The 20,076-nt window shown below is 39.8% G+C and overlaps 1 protein-coding gene across 5 annotated transcripts in view; it reads left to right on the forward strand.

Annotated features, from left to right (window-relative positions):
- The window catches only part of ANKRD28 (ankyrin repeat domain 28), a 205,414-nt gene that overhangs the window by 168,542 nt on the left and 16,796 nt on the right, over positions 1-20,076 (forward strand). For all 5 annotated transcript variants that reach the window (XM_054020034.1, XM_054020036.1, XM_054020037.1 and 2 more), the window contains 7 exons: positions 2,562-2,673; positions 3,898-3,924; positions 5,691-5,765; positions 9,195-9,396; positions 11,567-11,654; positions 12,181-12,298; positions 12,958-13,177. In XM_054020034.1, the coding sequence (XP_053876009.1) occupies positions 2,562-2,673; positions 3,898-3,924; positions 5,691-5,765; positions 9,195-9,396; positions 11,567-11,654; positions 12,181-12,298; positions 12,958-13,177 (842 nt within the window). The remainder of the gene's footprint in view (positions 1-2,561; positions 2,674-3,897; positions 3,925-5,690; positions 5,766-9,194; positions 9,397-11,566; positions 11,655-12,180; positions 12,299-12,957; positions 13,178-20,076) is intronic.

Consider the following 20,076-nt stretch of genomic DNA (forward strand, 5'->3'; position numbering starts at 1 on the left):
AAGTGCTGGAGACAATGTCAGGTAAGTGATCTATATAGAATCTCTGGAACATTTGTGTGGTTTTTCATAAAGTTTGTGCAGATGTTTCCAGAGATGACTTTCTGGAACAATGGCACTCTTCCTAAAAGACCTTCTCCCCATTTATAAAAGAAATTTTGATCACAGGATGACCGTGAGCTGCCATGAAAATGCCATGTGATGCAGCCGTGAAAAAGGCTAGGATGCATCAGGCAAGGTATTTCCACTAGAGACAGGGAAGTGTTAGTATCATTTTACAAGGCACTGGTGAGACCTCATCTGGAATACTATGTGCAATTCTGGTCTCCCATATTTGAGAAAGATGAATTCAAACAAGAACCAGGAGCAGAAAAGAGTTACTAGGATGATCTGAGTAATGGAAAACATATTTATGAGAGGAGATTCAAAGAGCTTGGCTTGTTTAGCCTAATCGAAAGAGGGCTGAGGGGAGATATGATTGTATATATAGAGAACATAAGACGAATAAATACCAGGGAGAGAGAGGAGTTATTTAAGTTAAATGCCAATGTTGACACAAGAACAGATGGATACAAACTGTCCATCAACATGTTCAGGCTTGAAATTATACAAAGGTTTCTAACCATCAGAGGAGTGAAGTTCTGGAACAGCTTTCCAAGGGAAGCAGTGCGGGCAAAAAAAATCTAACTGGCTTCAAGACTGAGTTTGATAAATTTATGGAGGAGATGGTATGATGATGTTGCCTACAATGGCAAGTAGCTGATCTACTGCTAGCAGCAAATATCTCCAACAGCTGGTGATGGGTAACTAGATGGGGAGGGCTCTGAGTTACTACAGAGAATTCTTTTCCAGGTGTCTGGCTGGTGGGTCTTGCCCACATGCTCGGTGTAACTGATCACCATATTTGGGGTTGGGAAGGAATTTTCTCCTGGGTCAGATTGGCAGAGACCTACGGGTTTTTTTGCTTTCCTCTGTACCATGGGGTACGGGTCACTTGCAGGCTTAAACGATTGTAAATGGTGAATTCTCTAACTTAACTTTAGTCTTCAGTAACTCATCCATAGGTTAGGAGTCTATTACAGGAGTCTGTGGGTGAGGTTCTGTGGCCTGCAATGTGCAAGAGGTCAGATTAGATGATCATGATGGTCCCATCTGACCTTAAAGTCTGAGTCTATGACCTTGTCTACACTAGAACTTACTTTGTTATAATTTTATGTCACTAAGCGGTGTGAATAATCCACACCGCTGAGTGACATGAGTTATACCGGCCAAAGTGCCAGTGTAGACAGTGCTATGTCAGTGGGAGAGGTTCTCCTGCCAACATGACTACTGCCTCTTGTGGGAAGTGGAATATTTAAGGGACGGGAGAGTTCTCTCCCATCAGCTTAGAGCATCTCCACACAAGCGCTACAGCAGTACAACTGCATCAGTGTAGCTGCACCGCTGTAAGTGCTGTCGTGTTAGATGTAGTCTATCTCCGGAGTATTTTTAACAAATACTTGTATTCCTGGGACTCAAACTAGCAAGCCTTACGTCTGTATCAGATAAATTAGTTGGAAAAAAATGACAGTTATAAAACAATAGGGATAAGCTTTTGTAAAGGAAAGTCCTGCTTCTCCAGCCTTTTTAGAGATATTTGACAGTCATCAAGCTAGCAAACAAATGAGAGGTAGACATAATTTAATATGGACTTAGTGTTGTGGATGAGGTATACCACATGTGATAGGCTTGTGTAGGATCCATGGATCTTGAAAGGTGTGTTTGTTGTTGTTGGAGCATTTAGTGCACTATGTGGGTAAACCAGACAATCACTATGCTTTCAAATAAACTCGCACATGAAAATGATAACAGACAAAAACAGCCTATCACCTCTCGGTGAACACTTTTCACAAAGAGGTCAGATATAGAGTGACTGATCAGTCCTCACCCTCAAAGCAAACCTGCACAACACTTTCAAAAGACAACCCTGGGAGCTTAAATTCATTACTCTGCTAGACACTAAAAAAAGTCATGGACTGAACAGAGACCTTGGATTTATGGCTTAATACATGATCTGTAACCCACTAACCTCCTCTTTTTATCTTATGACTGCTGAGGTATTAACAGATCACTCTACCTCGAATGGTCCCTTACAATCCATGCAAACTATGGTATTTATGCTAAATGATCTGCTGCACCTTGCATTTTGCTGTGACGTACCATTCCCAGACCTGAACAAGAAATTTTACTTGGGATACATCAACCTTCATGCAACAAGACATAAGCCAGCCTTTGGCTGTCTGGGGTTAAGAAGACATTGTCTCCCTAGCCATATTATGTATATTTCTGTTGTGATGGTCTTACATCCTCCTCTACATCTTCTGGTACTGCTCTCTGTCCTTCTGAATACTAGGATACATGGACCACTGTTTGATGTAGTAAGGCATGGCAATTTGATGCTCCTATTTGTTGCATATAATAAAATTGAACTCTTTTGTATTTTCAAGGCAAGTAGTAGTTTACCAATTAGTGAAAAGCTGAATTTTAATATTATTAATATGGTTGTCATTTGTCACTTCACACAGGTGCCTGGAATACTTACTAAGAAATGATGCAAATCCAGGGATCCGAGACAAACAAGGATACAATGCAGTTCATTATTCTGCTGCTTATGGTCATCGCTTGTGTCTTGAACTGGTAAAAAAAACAAAAAAACAAACCAAAAAAATCCAACTTACTATGAAATAGTTACTGTCTACTTGTAGAGTTCTTCTAAGTTAGGCTGCTGGCCTTGAATTTAAGACCCAGGTTTAATTCCCTACTCCTGCAACCTTCCACACATGTTGCACAAGTCACTGAGTCTCTCTGTCCTTTCCCCAATTGTGAAGTGGGGATAACAGTACTACTTTACCTCCCCGGAGTGTTGTGAGAATAAAAACATTAAAGATTATGACGCACTTGCATATTGTGGTAATAGGGGCCATGTAAATAACTTAGAGACAGAATCAAATGGTTGAAAGGATTATTGTTCTAGATCGGGGTGGGCAAACTTTTTGGTAGGATAGCAACATTGGGGTTGCAAAACTGTATGGAGGGCTGGGTAGGAAGGCTGTGCCTCCCCAAACAGCCTGGCCCCCACCCCCTATCTGCCTCCTCCCACTTCCCGTCCCATGACTACCCCCCTCAAAACCCCGACCCATCCAACCCCACCCTGCTCCTTGTCCCCTGACTGCCCCGACCCCTATCCACATCCCTGTCCCCTGACAGGCCCCCCTGGACTCCCACTCTTATCCAACCCCCCATTCCCCCCCCGAACCTCCGCCCCACCCAACTGCTCCCTGTCCCCTGACTGCCCCCCGGGACCCCCGGCCCCTTATTCAACCCCCCAGCCCCGGCTCCCTTACCATGCCACTCAGAGCAGCATGTCTGGCACCTGTGCCGCCTGGCTGGAGCTAGACACACTGCTGCTCTGCTTGGGGAGCTCAAGGGCTGGGCAGGACGGTCCCGCAGGTTGTATTTTGTCCACCTCTGTTCTAGATAGTGGGATAACAACACCAAATATTTTTTGTTTAAAAAACTATCATTTTTCTTCTGTTAGCTAATGTATTAAAACCATTGAGATGTGTTAACTGATTTAATATGAGCTTGTGTGGATTAAAAACGAGCATAATACATTTTAGCTGAGAGAGATTTACATATTTGAAAGTGAAGGACCTAATTTTGAAATATTTTGATCATAATATTGCAGTGACTAATGGCTACATAATTTAAATAACAGCTTCACAGTAGATTTTGATCAGCACTTGGCACAAAAGTGTACGATTTGACATTTGTTTTATATCTTCCATGTTTAGAGTTAATACTTGTATTTTCAATTTTTTCAAGCCTGTTGAACTAAAAACATTTTTTTTTTAATTTCAGATTGCAAGTGAAACTCCTCTAGATGTTGTAAGTTGTACACTTTATCATCATTAAAGTATTGTATAGCACAATGGAGCATTCTGTCTCAGAATACTATTGCTTATCCTGGTGTGTCCAACTGTGTGCTTTCCAGTGAACAGATGTGCATTTTATACTACTACTACTACTACTTATTGTATTACTATAGCACCTATGAGCCTTAGTCATGGACCAAGAACTTGTTGTGCTAGGTGCTGTACAAACAGGACAAAAGACAGTCCCTCCCCCCAAGAGGCTTACAATCTCAGTACTTGCAATTCAGAAAATATAATATTTATATTTAAAAATTGCCTAATTACAATTACTTTTCAAGTACAGTGGAATTTCAGTGGCTGGAACCATTCTTTCTAACAAACTGATAAATCCCTGTCTGTTAATTCAGTTATCCAGATGTATTGAATGGTTTCCAAGCATTTTGAATAGTTGGGATTCTGCTGTATTTATAGAATCATAGAACTGGAAGGGACCTGGAGAGGTCATCTAGTCCAGTCACCTGCACTCAAGGCAGGATTATGTATTATCTAGGCCATCCCTGAAAGGTGTTTGTCCAACCTGCTCTTAAAAATCCCCAATGATGGAGATTCCACAGCCTCCCTAGGTAATTTATTCCAGTGCTTAACCACTCTGACAGTTAGGAAGTTTTTCCTAATGTCTAACCAAACCTCCCTTGCTGCAATTTAAGCCCATTGCTTCTTGTCGTATCCTCAGAGGTTAAGAACAATTTTTCTCCCTCCTCCTTGTAACAACCTTTTATGTACTTGAAAACTGTTATGTCCCCTCTCGGTCTTCTCTTCTCCAGTCTGAACAAACCCAGTTTTTCCAATCTTCCCTCATAGATCATGTTTTCTAGACCTTCAGTCATTTTTGTTGCTCTTCTCTGGACTTTCTCCAATTTGTCCACATCTTTCCTGAAATGTCGCACCCAGAACTGGACACAATACTTTAGTTGAGGCCTAATCAGCGTAGCATAGAGTAGAGCGGAAGAATTACTTCTCGTGTCTTGCTTACAACACTCCTGCTAATATATCCCAGAATGATGTTTGCTTTTTTTGCAACAGCGTTACACTGTTGACTCATATTTAGCTTGTGATCCACTATGACTCCGAGATCCCTGTCCGCAGTACTCCTTCCTAGGCAGTCATTTCCCATTTTGTATTAACTGCAATCCTGAAAAAGAATCTGCATTAATACACCAAGCAAATTTTGAATGGGCCACCACAGGAAAACACACAAGGATTTTTTAACTCACTTTATAATACTATATGTGCCTTGATTCACCTCTTCCTTTTCATGTAAATTTGTGGTTTTCCTCTCCTTTCCCTTGCTGCTGAGGATTACGTCCATCAGGCTTTCCTTGTCTAATTTTGTTGCTTTTCCTTCTCCTTCCTTACCATATGTTCCCCACCTATCCAGTGTTCCTTACTGATAAGCTGTTTGTTTGCTTTTATTTAAAAAAGAAAATATCTTATTTGGGAAGAATTTCTTATTTGAATAGTTCAATCTGAAGCCAAATGAAACACCTGCTAGTTGGGCTGGAGAGATGCAGGAAGAGTGTTGCCTTTACAGCCCAAAGCCTTTAAAAGATTGAAATAGTCATTTATACAATACTTGGGGGGCAGAGGGAATACCATGTCTGTGGAATTTTGTGTATTTTAATCTGTAAGTGGTGAGGGATAGCAATTCCCATACTGTTGTTGGAGAGTGTGTTTTAAAACAGTTTTGTTGCATTTAATCTAAATTTGTATTTCTTCTAGCTAATGGAAACATCAGGTACTGACATGCTGAATGATTCCGACAACAGAGCACCAATTAGTCCATTGCACTTAGCTGTAAGTATTTTATTTGCTATTGATTGTTGGTCTACTGAATCATATAGATATATGCACAACAATTTTTTGACTGATACAAGATAGTTTTGATTCATGCCATAGGTTTATTTGCAGGCAATAACAATAGTTTACAATTCTTAATATACACGCTCTCTTACGTGAGTTGCATAAGATTTTTTGTATCAATTGTAAATGTGCTCTTAAAGAAACACTGTCAACATCAAATCTGTTCAGCATTAAAAAAAAAGAAAAAAGTTAAAACTGGTTTCAAGTACTGTAACTGCTGCTGAGTCCCCCTACCATTTTTTTATTATTTAGAGCCACCTTTTCTTATTTTAAAAAATGTTTTTCTCTCCCCTGTTGTTCATGAAAGACATTCACAAATTATCAAGGAACTGACTACACAGGGAAAACGGTGAAACTGATCATATAAAAGTGCAGTGAAATGCCAAGTAAGCAAGCTTGAATAAAATATTTTTTCTCTAATCATAGGTTAAAATAATCAAAAAGTGCCCCCTTTTAAATAAGTGTAAAGCAAATATTAAAAATTGATGGTGCACAGGTATGACACAACACGTGTTTTTTGATACACAGGACCAAAAGAAATGATGGGACATCAGTAAGGTGACTTCTAAAATTAGCAATAGAAAAAAAGGGGGGGACTAGCTGGCTTGTGACAGAGTGCTGAAACCTGATAGGTGAGTCCTGGCTTGTGACCGAGTGCTGAAACCTGACAGGTGAGTCCGCACTCAGCTCTCTTAGCTTCAGTTAGTTTCCCCAGTGATGGCTAATTGAACAATTAGCTAATCAGAAGGATTGGCTAGGGATGTCAGAAACTAATTAGCCCTCAGCTAGCTATAAAAGCTGATAAAGGCCAAGAAGGAAGTGTTACAAAGGGGATGAGGACAGGTCTAGCTGAGTGTAGAAGGAAAGCGCTTCCAAGAGGGAGATCTCTTTTCCTCCTAGGGCCCTAGAAAAGAAGGGCTGAAAGATGTAGAGGCTTAAAACTGTGGTGTTACATTGTACTGGTGTGGGTGGAAGGCTTAGTATAAAATACAGCCTGAACACTAAAAGAAAACAGGTCTGAGCAGTTTCTGGAATACTGAGAATGGGGACAGTGTGTTGCCCCCTTATAGGTTAGACACCCAAGGAGGTATGAAGGACCCCTGACAACTCAAATACACAGTTGTTTTTTATTTATTTATTTTTTAATAGCTTGGACCAGCATTTGAAGTTGTTCATTATTCTCATAGCTGTACCATGGCATTTGACACATTATCATGACAGGTCTACATGGTAGATTTCCCACAGTTATCAATTCTAGTCTTATTGCATCACTTTCCAAATCTTCTCCATTCTGCCAACAACAACTACCTGGTCTGTCTTTATTTATTTATTTATTTTTCTTACAGGGGAATTTCCTGTAGCTGTGTTGGTCTGAGGATATCAGAGACAGGAAGTGGGTGGGGTAATATTTTTTATTGGACCAACTTCTGTTGGTGAGAGAAACAAGCTTTGGAGCCACACACAGCTCTTCTTCAGGTCTGGAAAAGGTACTTTGAGCATCGCAGCTAAATGCAAGGTGGAACAGATTGTTTAGCATAAGCAATTAGCACATAATATAAGGGACCATTCAAGATAGAGCGGTCCATTAACACTTCTGCAGGTGGCTAGTAGGTGTTAGTGGGCCACACTACCCTTGCATTTAGCTGTGAGGCTGGGAGTACCTTTCCCAGACCTGAAGGAGATTTCTATGGGGCTCAAAAGCTTGTCTCTTCAACAGAAGTTGGTCCAATAAAATAGGAGTTCCAAAAAGAGATACACAAGACATCTCTGGGAGACTTGCGGGAGAAATTGTATAATAGTTTATTATTTTATTTATTGCATTCTCATAATAGGCTATTCAGATGAAGCTTTGAAACTGAGAATTTGTTATAAAATACAGTAATTAACTTACTTCAAGATGTACCGGTGAGAACACAGAGATGTTGACGTAGAGAGCCCACACCTCCAACCACTGTACAGCGCGGGTTGAGTTGCTCAGCCTCTGTCCAATTTGACTGAGCTCAGAACTTAATCAGGGGTTTTTTTTGGTTGTATATGTCGCACTATAACTATATCTGTACGTAACAGTGAAATATGGGAAGATGGCTAAAGAAAGGTAGTGTTAAGAAGAACGCACACAGTGTCAATGATGAGAAGGGTAGTGTTCATGGGCAGCTGGTAGATCTGAAAGGAGATGCACAAATAAGAAAAGTTTGGGAACCTCTGCAATAAAAGTTATTACCTCACCCACTTTGTCTCAGGGAATTTCCTGTCATTCCAGTTTTAGCATGTTCTTTTGAAGGGGAAAAAAAGTATTACATAAATATAAAATACAATCTACAAAAAGTTTTTTTTAAAATAAAAAGTTGATTCTATATTACAATAAACTAACTTTTTTTGTCTTTATGTAATCACTTAGACCCTGATCTTGCCAGGAGTTCATCCACTCAGAGCTTCTTATAGAATTGGGTCCTTACTCTGTCGTGAAAATGTTCTGTGTTTTGTATAAAAGACTAAATGCAGTGGTTATGTATTAATCATCCTTTAATTTTTACACAAGATGATTTATAGGGCTGTGGTATATAAAGTCCTGAAAAGATAAAATCTGAAAAAAACATAATATAGGATAAAGAATTGATCTGTGTATCTATTGACCTCATTCCATTTACTACACTGCACTTGAAATGCTTTAACTTCTGTTTTTACTGCTCTGCCATATTATTTGTAAACATTTTGCCCTGTTAAAGGGCCACTGCCAATGACAATTTTAAAAAGAGCAATTTTTGATACATCACTTCATGTTTGTCCTGCCTTTAAAAAAAAAATAGAAAATCATTTTTTTTAAATGAGTTTTTCCTATATGCCTTCTTCCTTTAAGATCCTGTGGGCATCCTGAGCGCAACAGCACTGAACATAGTTGTGGCCTACCTGTTTTCCCACTTCTTTTTAAGTATATGAGCACATCTGCCTCTTCAGTTTCAGCTTTGCTGCTGCTATTACAAATAAATGCCCTCTGCAGAGGGTAATGAAGAGTCTGCATGTGAGCCCCCAACTAGACCCATGCATAAGAGTCATGCACCTGATCGTAAAGCAGTGAAGTTCACTGCACCTAAAGAGTTATCAAATACACAAAGTAAACAAACTGGGAAAATGACACATTTTTTTCTAATTTCTTCCAATTACTGATAAAAAAAATAAATTAAATAAAAATAGGTACAGATTGTTCATTTGCAAGTATGTTTTTAACATTGGTTACAAAATGACTGACTGATTTTTACTTAAAACCGCAGATATTCTTCTAAATGCTTTTGTTACACACTATTTTCATTGTGTCCTTTTCTGATGTAAATGAAACACTACTGCACTGTGTTAATATTCCCTTAGGCCTACCATGGTCACCATCAAGCTCTGGAAGTACTGGTGCAGTCTTTGTTGGACCTTGATGTGAGGAACAATAATGGAAGGACACCATTGGATCTTGCAGCTTTTAAGGGACATGTGGAGTGTGTGGATGTACTTATTAATCAGGGAGCATCAATCTTAGTGAAAGACTATGTTGTAAAGAGAACTCCAATACATGCTGCAGGTATGTTGTGCTGAAGACAAATGCATTGGTTTGGGGTTTATATTATTTTGTTCATGTAATAATGCACAGCAGTCTGTTGTTTCTGTGGCATTAACAGAGTAAATTATGTCTTAAATTATGTTCTGCACTGTGGAGGATAAGGAAGAGCATGAGGTAGTGGGAGTGCCTTAGCTTAGTGAGAGAGAGAGAAAATGCCTTAGTTAGATGTCTTCCTTGGGCTCTGGAGGAGTGTAGTACCTCTGCCATCCATTAAATCAGGGGTGGGCAAACTACGGCCCATGGGCCGGATCCAACCCGCCAGCCATTTTAATCCGGCGCTGCAGCCTGGGAACAGGGTTAGGGGCCTCTCCACGCGGCTCTTGGAAGCAGCGGCATGTCCTCCCTCCGGCTCCTATGTGTAGGGGCAGCCTGGGGGCTCTGCGAAGGAGCCAGAGAAGGGACATGCCACTGCTTCCGGGAGCTGCTTGAGATAAGTGCCTCCCAGAGCCTGCACCCCCAGCTGGAGCCCTCACCTTTCTCCTTTCTCCCCCCGTGCCCCAACCCCCTGCCCCAGCCCTGATTCCCCCTCCCACCCTCCAAACCCTTCGGTCCCAGCCCGGTGCACCCTCCTGCACCTCAGCCAGAGCTGCACCCCTTCCCACCCCAAACCCCCCACCCCAGCCTGGAACCCCCTCCCACACCCTGAACTCCTCATTTCTGGCCCCACCCTGGAGCCCGCACCCCCTCAACCAGAGCCCTCACCCCTTCCCGCACCTCAACCCCAATTTTGTGAGCATTCATAGCCCGCCATACAATTTCTATTCCCAGATGTGGCCCTTGGGCCAAAAAGTTTGCCTACCCCTGCATTAAATGGATGCAGTGTGCATTTCCCTCCATGCCAAACAGCTGTGCTGTCTAGGATGTTTGTGGGTGAATGACATGGTCATGGCCCTGCCATTTGTAGGACATTGTAGTGTTGAGATATGTTGTGTAACTTACCTCTCATAATTTGTGGATGGCATCAAACAGTGCTCTGCTTTTAATCTGTATCTTGGAGAGCTCTAGCAGTTTTGTGAGAAGAGAAGTTTGATGGTTTTTACTCAGTGCTTTAAGGATTAAGTGACTGAACTCTTACTGAGTTTTTGAAAAAATTAATGTTGATGATGATTTTTAATCCTTTCTCTCCCTCGCTCACTTCTCCCTGTGGTTCCCCCTCCCCCCCCCCCAAGATGTCTTTTTAAGGGATACTTAGTTATTCATTCCTTTCTTGTCTTTTTGCAAGTGAACTTTACTTTTTTTTTTTTTTTTTTTTTTGGTTAAGTTGCCAATGGCATACTAGTATATGTTATTTAACATGTCTTGGTAAAAAGAGCAATCCATAAACAATATTAGATCGCCATAAGAGAGAGAGACTTTTTTTTTTCTCTTTGAACATTAGTTTTATTCTTCTGTTGGTTTTCTCCCTCCTTTCAGCTTCCATTAGCACCATTCTCAGATTTGCCGGACAGGTCGTTGCTGAGCAACCTGAGGTGTATCCTACTTCCAGGGGCTCAGTGCAGTAGCTCAGGAAGCAAACTTTATCTCTCAAGAACTCCTTTTAAATACAGTTTTCCTAACTTTCCTCTTGTTGGCTTATCCCTCCTACTAATTGTGTAACTGTTCTCCCGCCCCTCTCTTCAGTGTGATCTCTCTTCCCATCCCTTACAAATACACACACAATATATTAGCATTTAAATCTGTGTGGTAGGTTAGACAAGGACTCACTTGCTTTAAATAAATAATTGTGTTAATGAGTATGTATAAAGAATGAAAGTGAAGCACTATTTCTTGTTAAACTAACATAGGCATAAACTGTTCCTATAGTTATTCTCATCCTTATTTACATACAAAAGAAGATAGTCATTAACAATGGCACATATCTTGAAACCATCACATTCTGTTCAGTTGTAATATAGTTCTATGGATTTTGAATATTTAATTATGTAAAAAAACATGTTTGAGTATTGGATATAAGGTCAAAGATTTCCTGTTTTCAAATTAAGTTATAAATGCTGACCCCATTATGGCCAATGAGTGCTTGTATTAATGGTTCTAGTAGAAGCTGACATCTTCATTTTGTTAATACTATTCATATTTTCATACCCAAGGATGATAAACATGATATGCTGATTGTTTTTGTAACATTTTACAGCTACAAATGGTCATTCAGAATGCTTGCGATTGTTGATAGGCAATGCAGAACCACAGAATGCAGTGGACATTCAAGATGGAAGTGGACAGTAAGTTTAAGAAGTCCATATTCTGATTTTTCACAAGATATTGCATCCTGTAATTTACATTATCGTTTCTGGATCCCATAGCGCAAAAAAAAAGTCATTATTTTCTACTGGTGATTTTTTGTTTGTTTTTTTAAATGGAGGGACAATATCCTAACTAGGATTAATGTAGTTTGTGTCTGAGTACCACAGTTGTAAATTTCACAGAATTTTGATCCTCATTCCACAGGAAACAAATTAAGATTACTTTGTTCACTAAACACTGAGAAAATAGGCTCTAGTGATGTAATTAGCTTTTTTATGTTACACTCTTGGAAATAGGTTTACCTTCTTATGTCTAAACAAAATATCAGTACTGCTTTTGTGATTAGTTTACAAAGTGCTGTTCGCTAATGGATCAGTTGTTGAAGAGCTTTCTCTAGGAGAACAAAAGTTGTTTCTGGAGTTTTAAGTATGTTAGCTGACCACTAGACTATTAAAGTGTAACCTGCATGGAAACTTTATCTTACTCTTTTGTCTCACTGTTCAGGACTCCTCTGATGCTGTCTGTTCTCAATGGGCACACAGACTGCGTTTATTCATTGCTTAACAAAGGAGCAAACGTAGATGCCAAAGATAAATGGGGAAGAACTGCATTACATAGAGGGGTAAGAAAATATTTCCCTTTTGCCATTTCCAAAAAAGTGTGCATCAATTTTAAATACAAATTGAGAATGTCTGCAGTTTGCATCATTGCTGAACTTGATTCTTTTTTTTTTTAATTCCACTAACATTAAGTGTTCTACTGTGCTTGGTTGGTCTTCTCTTTTATTGCATTTGAGGGATTCGATTTTTGCCCTTTTGCACTTTACCTTCAGTGTTTTGTATCTTCTGATTCACTTCAACTTGCAGAAGCACATTAGCTAGAACATTCCAAGGTATCATTTTTGTTGGGGGTGAGGGAGAGTATTGGAGAGAGGAAGAAAATAACTCCTTTTTTTGTGTTTTCTATGTACAAGATGCCAGCTGTTTCTTTAAAGTCCATGCCAGATACTACAATTAAGGAGGCCCTGGGGATTAGCATATCACTTTAGGCCATCGCAAAAGGAAAACATACCCTATCACTAAGCTAATAATTATTGAATTTTTCTTCGCAATGCCCACTTACTTAAGTAAAAATGACTGGGCTTATTTTGTAGTAGCCTGCTCTCAATATTGTATGTTAAGGCAATAACAGATTTTTTTTTCTTCAGGGTGTGCGCGTGTGTGTGCGTGTGTGTATGCGTGCACGCGCACATTCATGCATATTGTATCTTTCTTTTTCCAGGCAGTTACAGGGCATGAGGAGTGTGTGGAAGCATTGCTTCAACATGGTGCTAAGTCCTTGCTACGAGACTGCCGAGGGCGAACACCTATACACTTATCAGCTGCGTGTGGACATATTGGTGTTCTAGGAGCTCTCTTGCAGTCATCAACATCTGTGGATGCAGTACCGGCCATAGCAGACAATCATGGATATACATCACTGCACTGGGCCAGTTATAATGGTAAGTACAATGGTAAAGTGGTCTTAAATGCAAAGCCTTCGGGGCAGGAATCTGTATGTAGCTGTAGATACTAGCTCAGTGGAACCCCAATATTGATAAGAGCATCTAAGCAATACCATAATATAAATATTAATAATAAAAATGTGAAACAGATGGAGCAATATTTATAAAGCAAACTAAAGACACTGGAGTCTTTTATTGTTATTAATTCTAAAAAGTGAATAAGCTTTCTGGGCAGATTTGTTGCATTTATTTTTCCATTCATTCCAAAGCAGTGTACTTAGCACTTTCTTGCAAGAGAGATGGACTTTATCTCTCTAGTGCTCCAAACATTCTCTGTCTTGCAATCTTAAGCATAATTAGAAGTAAGAAGACAGAACTCTTACAAAGCTAGCAGATAGAAGGTAACTGAGGAGCAAACAGATCAAGGGGGAAAGTTCAGAAACAAAATAGTGAACTAATCCACTTTGACATTTCAATATATTTTGCAACACCAGACTTCAGGAGTCCTTTTATTAGTGACCACAACTTTCTGTTTAAAACTCATTAGCTGCTGCTTATTTATTATAGAGGCACTGGTCACAACTCCATATTTAAGGTTGAGTTTCATTTTGTACTTAAAGTAGGGATTTGTATTCTTATAGTGCCTCCTAGAGGCCTCAGTCAGTATTGGGCCCCAGTGAGGGAGGCATTATACAATCATACAGAATCACAGAACCTGCACCAAAGAGGTCACAATCTAATTAAGATAAGACAAGACACAAGTAGATGTAACAAACAAGCAGAAGGAACAGAGAAAAGGAGGATGAAGGAAATTTATACCAACTTGTGTGTGCATTTGCCATGTACCTATGTACCTATTCCTGCTGCAAGTGAAATAGATGGCAGCTTCTGTTGTTATTTTTAGTAGAGGACTTGTCTAAACAAAGACTTAATTTGCGGCAAGCTGGAGTGTAAATTTAACCTACACTAGACTGCTGCACACTCAGTACCCATATGGACACTGCTTTCATGCACTAAAAGTTCCTTAGTGTGCTTTAAATCACCCCTCTTTGAAACAGGAGTATATTAAAATGCAGTAGGGAATTTATAATGTGCGGCAGCAGGGCAGTGCAGGATAGATTCACACCCTAACTTTCTGCGAACTAAATATTCATATAGACAAGCCCAGAGAAGCAGAATTAGCATGATTCAGTATTTTCAGAACTCCTATCTTTGAATTGTACTCCTCGATAAGTAGATTCCGCCTTTCTTTTTCTTTGCCCATCATTTCCTGTTGTTGTTGTACCCTGTCAGGTGAAGATTCTGAATGATCAGTTAGCTCACCCTGGGGTATGGTTTTGTAATAGTTGCTACATTTTTCATTTTTTGTATGACTCAATATATTACTTATCTGAGTGTTTATTAAACAGTTTAGTACTCAACCATGTATGCAAACATTTGTGTAGCTGTATATCTTCCTACTTGATACTCTGATTTAAAAAGTGCAAGAAACAGGACAGAAAAACAAGTAAGAAAAAGAAAAAAACTACCTTGCTGAAGATCCCTGTCACTTCTCCCCTTCCCAGACCCACACTGAGTTTTGAGTTTGTTTTGGAAGTAATATGTAAAACTGTTAGTGATTAGACATTTAAAAAACACTTTTGTGGGTGTGGTGTGTTTGTTATTTGTATATACGTGTTATATGGGGGGGGGGAATTAAATTAGAATCAATTTACAAGCTAGGCTTTATAAGATTTAGAATCTTTCTAGCTGTTAAGCAGATACAGGGCATGTTTAATCATACAGTAACCTGTTCTTTTATTCAGATTATTTGGGGTGGGGTGGGGGGGGGGGAAGGTATCTATCTATCATCCACAAAAACACAAATCATTACATACCCAGTTTTCAGATATGCAACATAGGTAATTCTGGACACAAACACATGATTTGTATGTATATCAAAAAAAATTGACCTAAGTATATCTCTTAATATTTACATCACTCCTATCCATCTGTCCATCCATCCATCCACAGTAGAACCTCAGAGTAACGAACGCCTCAGGTATGGAGGTTATTTATAACTCTGAACAAAACATTTTGGTTGTTCTTTGCTAAGTTTACAACTAAACATTGACTTAATACAGCTTTGAAATTTTATTATGCAGAAGAAAATGCTGCTTTTAACCGTCTTAATTTAAATGAAACAAGCACAGAAACAGTTTCCTTACCTTGTCAAATCTTTTTTTAAACTTTCCCTTTATATTAGTAGTTTACGTTTAACATAGTACTGTACTGTATTTGCTTTTTTTTATTTTTATTTTTTTGTCTCTGCTGCTGCCTGTTTGCAAACTTCTGGTTCCAAAGGAGGTGTGTGGTTGACTGGTCAGTTCATAACTCTGGTGTTTGTAACTCTGAGGTATTACTATACTAACTGTGACAAATCTTCATTATAGGAAAGGCTCTCAACTCTTGTGAATCACTGAATATATACCATTCTGTTGACTTATATTTGAGTCTTTGGCCTGATCTACGCTATGGGGTGGGAGGGATCGATCTCAGGGTACATCTACACTACAGGGGGGAGTCGATTTAAGATTCGCAAATTCAGCTACGTGAATAGCGTAGCTGAATTCGACGTATCGCAGCCGACTTACCCCGCTGTGAGGACGGCGGCAAAACCGACTTCTGCGGCTTTCTGTCGGCGGCGCTTACTCCCACCTCCGCTGGTGGAGTAAGAGCGCCGATTTGGGGATCGATTGTCGCGTCCCAACGGGACGCGATAAATCGATCCCCGAGAGGTCGATTTCTACCCGCCAATTCAGGCGGGTAGTGTAGACCTAGCCTAAGTTACGCAACTGAAGCTACGTACTTAGATCTTCACTGTGGTGAGTCGACTGCTGCCGCTCCCCTGTCAACTCTGCCTGTGCCTCTCGCGGTGGTGGAATACAGGAGTCAACAGGAGAGCGCTCGGGGGTCGATTATCGCGTCTAGACTAGATGGATTAAATCGATCCCCGCTGGATCGATCGCTGCCCACCAATCCGGCAGGTAGTGTAGCCATACCCTTAGTTTCTAAATATTATGAAACAGAACCCTTCAGGCAACATTTAATGGGAGCAGGTTCAAGCCAATAGTTGAATAATTTTTAAATAAGTTGAATTTATTTGTATAGTAACTCCAATATCTAATATGATATACTGTCTTTCTGTGCTTATTTCTGTGTTTTAATATGTACTTTTTAAAAGTAGTAAAAATTTTGAAAAGAGAAAATTTGGATAGGATAGCACTGTTGAAGCAGAAATGGTGCCACTTATCCCAAGAAATAATTTTAATTAGGAAGTAGTTTAATTAGAATAAAATAATTCCGCATTAACTCATCTTGAAGTATTTCACTGATATCGTAAGATCCTTCTGCCTCAGATCAAACCACATGTACAAGTACAGTATTTGAAGAACAAAAGGCATCAGGAAGGGTCATAGCATTTCCCCTTCCTTTTGCTTGCTGCCTCAGTACATTCTGGAGGGTGAGAGGTTCACTCAGAGCTTTTGCTTAATGACACAGCCACAACCTAATCTTCACAGGTAATTAAGGTTCTCATTTACTTCATTTTCTGCCTTGCTCCAAAATGTTAATCAGAGAAGTAAGAGCTTAAAGATCATTTTCCTAATTAGTGCTAAGGGAATAGCGATACAGTCTATACTTATAGGCAAAGCTACAGACTATATCTCTAAGACTAATTTTATTGAATAGAATAAGAATAAACTAAAATTACCAGATGTGCAAAATTAAATTTGTGAATGGTTGATGAGTAAGGCTATGTTTTAGTTGTGGGTATTTTTAGTAAAAGTCACGGACAGGTCACGGGCAGTAAACAAAAATTCACGGCCCGTGACCTGTCCATGACTTTTACTATATATCCCTCACTGAAACTTGGGGGAGGGAGAGCTGCCTGGGGGTGCTGTGGATGTTGGGGGGGCGGCCCGGGTGCTGGGGCATGTGGCCCGGGACCCCCACTAGTGCTGGTGGGGCATGTGACCCAGGAACCCCACTGGTGCTGGGGAGAGGGGAGGCGCGGCCCGGGACCCCTGTTGGTGCTTGGGGTGGGGGGAGGTACCTGTCTCCACCCACCCCCCCAGCAACAGCAGAAGAGTTTGGGTGTGGGAGGGGGCAGGGAGTTGGGGCACAGGACAGGTGAGGCAGGTTCTGGGAGGTTGCTTACCTGTAGTGCTCCCTGGAAGTGGCGACATCCCCCTCGCTCAGCTCCTAGGCGAAGGTGTGTCCAGGCCTCGGGCCAAGCACACCAGCAGGCTGCAGAAGTCATGGAGGTCACAGAATCCGTGACCTCCGTAATAAACTCACAGCCTTATTGATGAGTGATCCACTGTGAATTTGACCACAGTGTCACAGTGCAACAGAAAAATTGGATGTTTTCATTCCATAACCATCTAGCCTTTAGTTTCATGTCAAATTACTATGAGATGAGAACATGCAATCGCTAGTCTAGCTAGAACTACTTCCTGCAAAAAATAAAGTAATATGCATTGTTTATAAGTTTGTCTAATTTTAAAAAAATCAAATTAGTCAACACTTAAGTTTTAGAGAGAAGGAAGTTTACCTTCCATTTCTGCATACTCTGTTTTACATCTGTTCATGATGTATGCAGTCTCGTTATCTGTATCTTGAAAAATAAAAAAATGCAACTTTCTAAACTGCAGTTTCTTTAAAGTTGTCAAAATTGCAGAGATGGCTGTAGACAAAAAAATTCTAAGAAATTTAGTTAAAATCTGTCTTACTAGGCAAATCTTTTAGTACAAATATAAAAAAAAAATCCAAGGAGTTTTATATGGAGGAGGAAAAATTTAGGTAGGATTACTAACTCTGAGACTGTTTTTGTCAAGCTGTTGAAGCAAGAAGTAATAAATACATTTTCCTTGGTGTATTTTGCAAAAAGTGCATTGGAGTTGAATTTTGACTGACTACTATGTGCCCATGCTCTTACTTCTGTGGGAGCTTAGTCGCTAAAAAAGAGAGGTGACAACAGCAGTGGAAACAAATGAAATGGGTTGAGTTAAACGTGCTTCTCCAGGGTGGGCATTTGGGTTAGAATGTGAGCTTTGATCTTGTAGTGAACTCTGCAGTCTATTTGAACAATAGCTTTCTTAGTATATACAGTCTGCTATGTACTAATACGTGATTGACAATAAGCAAATTAAACATGTTTGGTTGTAAGATTTCAAAGCTTTTTTTTTTTTTAATTTGTGGTTAAGTAATGGATCTGATGATGATTTGGGGACAAGTGTAAGCATATTTTTTGTTTTGGCCAATAACTAATGTGGGCTAGATTTTATATATCTTTCTTTTTGTCTTTGCCAGTGATAAGGATCCTTTCCAGGATATCCTTGAACATGCAGTACTAAACTCTAGAAACACAATGCTATGGCATCCAAGATTGGCTTCTTTATTTAGAATCTTTAAAAACTTTCTTTTTATGGTGCAGTAATTGACAAACATTGGTTTATAATATCTTTGATGCAGGAAACAAGTCAAGGAACAAAATATCCTTCTACAAATTGAGGCAGATCCTGAAAATGTTTAATGTTTTCCTTTGCTTTTGTTATGTGATTGGAAAGCTCTGATTAACAGTAAATAGGAAGATGAAAATTGTAGTTGTGCTTGAGTGGAGAAAACTAAGCTGTTTGGTGTAGCCTTATCTGTAGTTACAGGTTATTTTAAATAATTACCCACTCCAGTCTGAGGGTTTATACCCAATCTGTGAGAGTTCAGCTCCAAAATCAAGTGCAGAGGAGAGGTTATCAATAGAAGAGGGACCATGGTGCACAACAGGGACAACAAAGTCTTTTTGTAATAATTACTTTGTATTGGCCAACCAAACAACAATATACACACAGCAGTCTGGTAAAGGAGAGAGAGAACAATACGGAACATCTAGCATTTGCTTTACTTACACCATCCCTTGTGGAGAAACCCAAAGTGTCAGTCGTCATCCTCAATGTTGTCATTCTCACCATCATTATCATCAGCACCAGGGGTGGTCAGCCTGGGATCTCCTCACGCACGCAGGCCTAGATTAATCTTTTGTAACGTGTTTCGCTGACACCCACTTGGTTCATACATATTGATGAAGGCTTCAACCTCTTTTCCTTATTTGAACTTCCACATCCTACTACCTTTGGTGTGACCCAGTTTTCTTAGGCTAACTTGTTAGTTCCCCTTATACTTGTTAACATGTACGTCTCTCGGTTACCATGCTGGTGGTTAGGACTTCGCTGACGCTTTGTTTGAAAAATCCCCAAAATACTCAGACCGGCTTTAACTGGTACATTGCCATGTATATTTCCTACATTTCAGCAGTTGACTGTTTCATCTTATGATATAGGGTCAGTCATTGGCTGACATGAGTAACTAACCAGTCTTTAGGCCTGAGGCCTTGTTTGACTAAGATAAATATTTTACAAGCCTGAGGCTGTAGGCCCTGTGTTACAACATTAATTTGTACTTACATTTCACCTCTGTATTCTAAATATAATTTATTCTTGGCTACACTGGTATTTGTCTGAAGAATCAGTGAGAGAATTTCCAATATGACACGCACAGGCTTATCAGCATTGTCATCCACATCAGTTTCAGTGGCATTATTTATGACCAAACTCCAGGAAAAACTCCACTAGAACGATGTCCCTTTCTAAAGTTTTTTCAGTTGAGTGAGGATGCAGGAGAGACCATTGTCCCGGCAACATATGAGCAAATAGTTCAGGAGAGAAGGCAATTACCAAAGTCAAACAAGAGGCAGATGTTTTCTTGCTGTATTTATATAAAAGGAGCTTACACCGAAGAGAGGACTTTAAATGTTAGAATAAATATCACTGTGTATACAGGGAATATATACTGGGATAATT

The sequence above is a fragment of the Malaclemys terrapin genome, chromosome 2, assembly GCF_027887155.1.
Source record: "Malaclemys terrapin pileata isolate rMalTer1 chromosome 2, rMalTer1.hap1, whole genome shotgun sequence".
NCBI lineage: Eukaryota > Metazoa > Chordata > Testudines > Emydidae > Malaclemys > Malaclemys terrapin.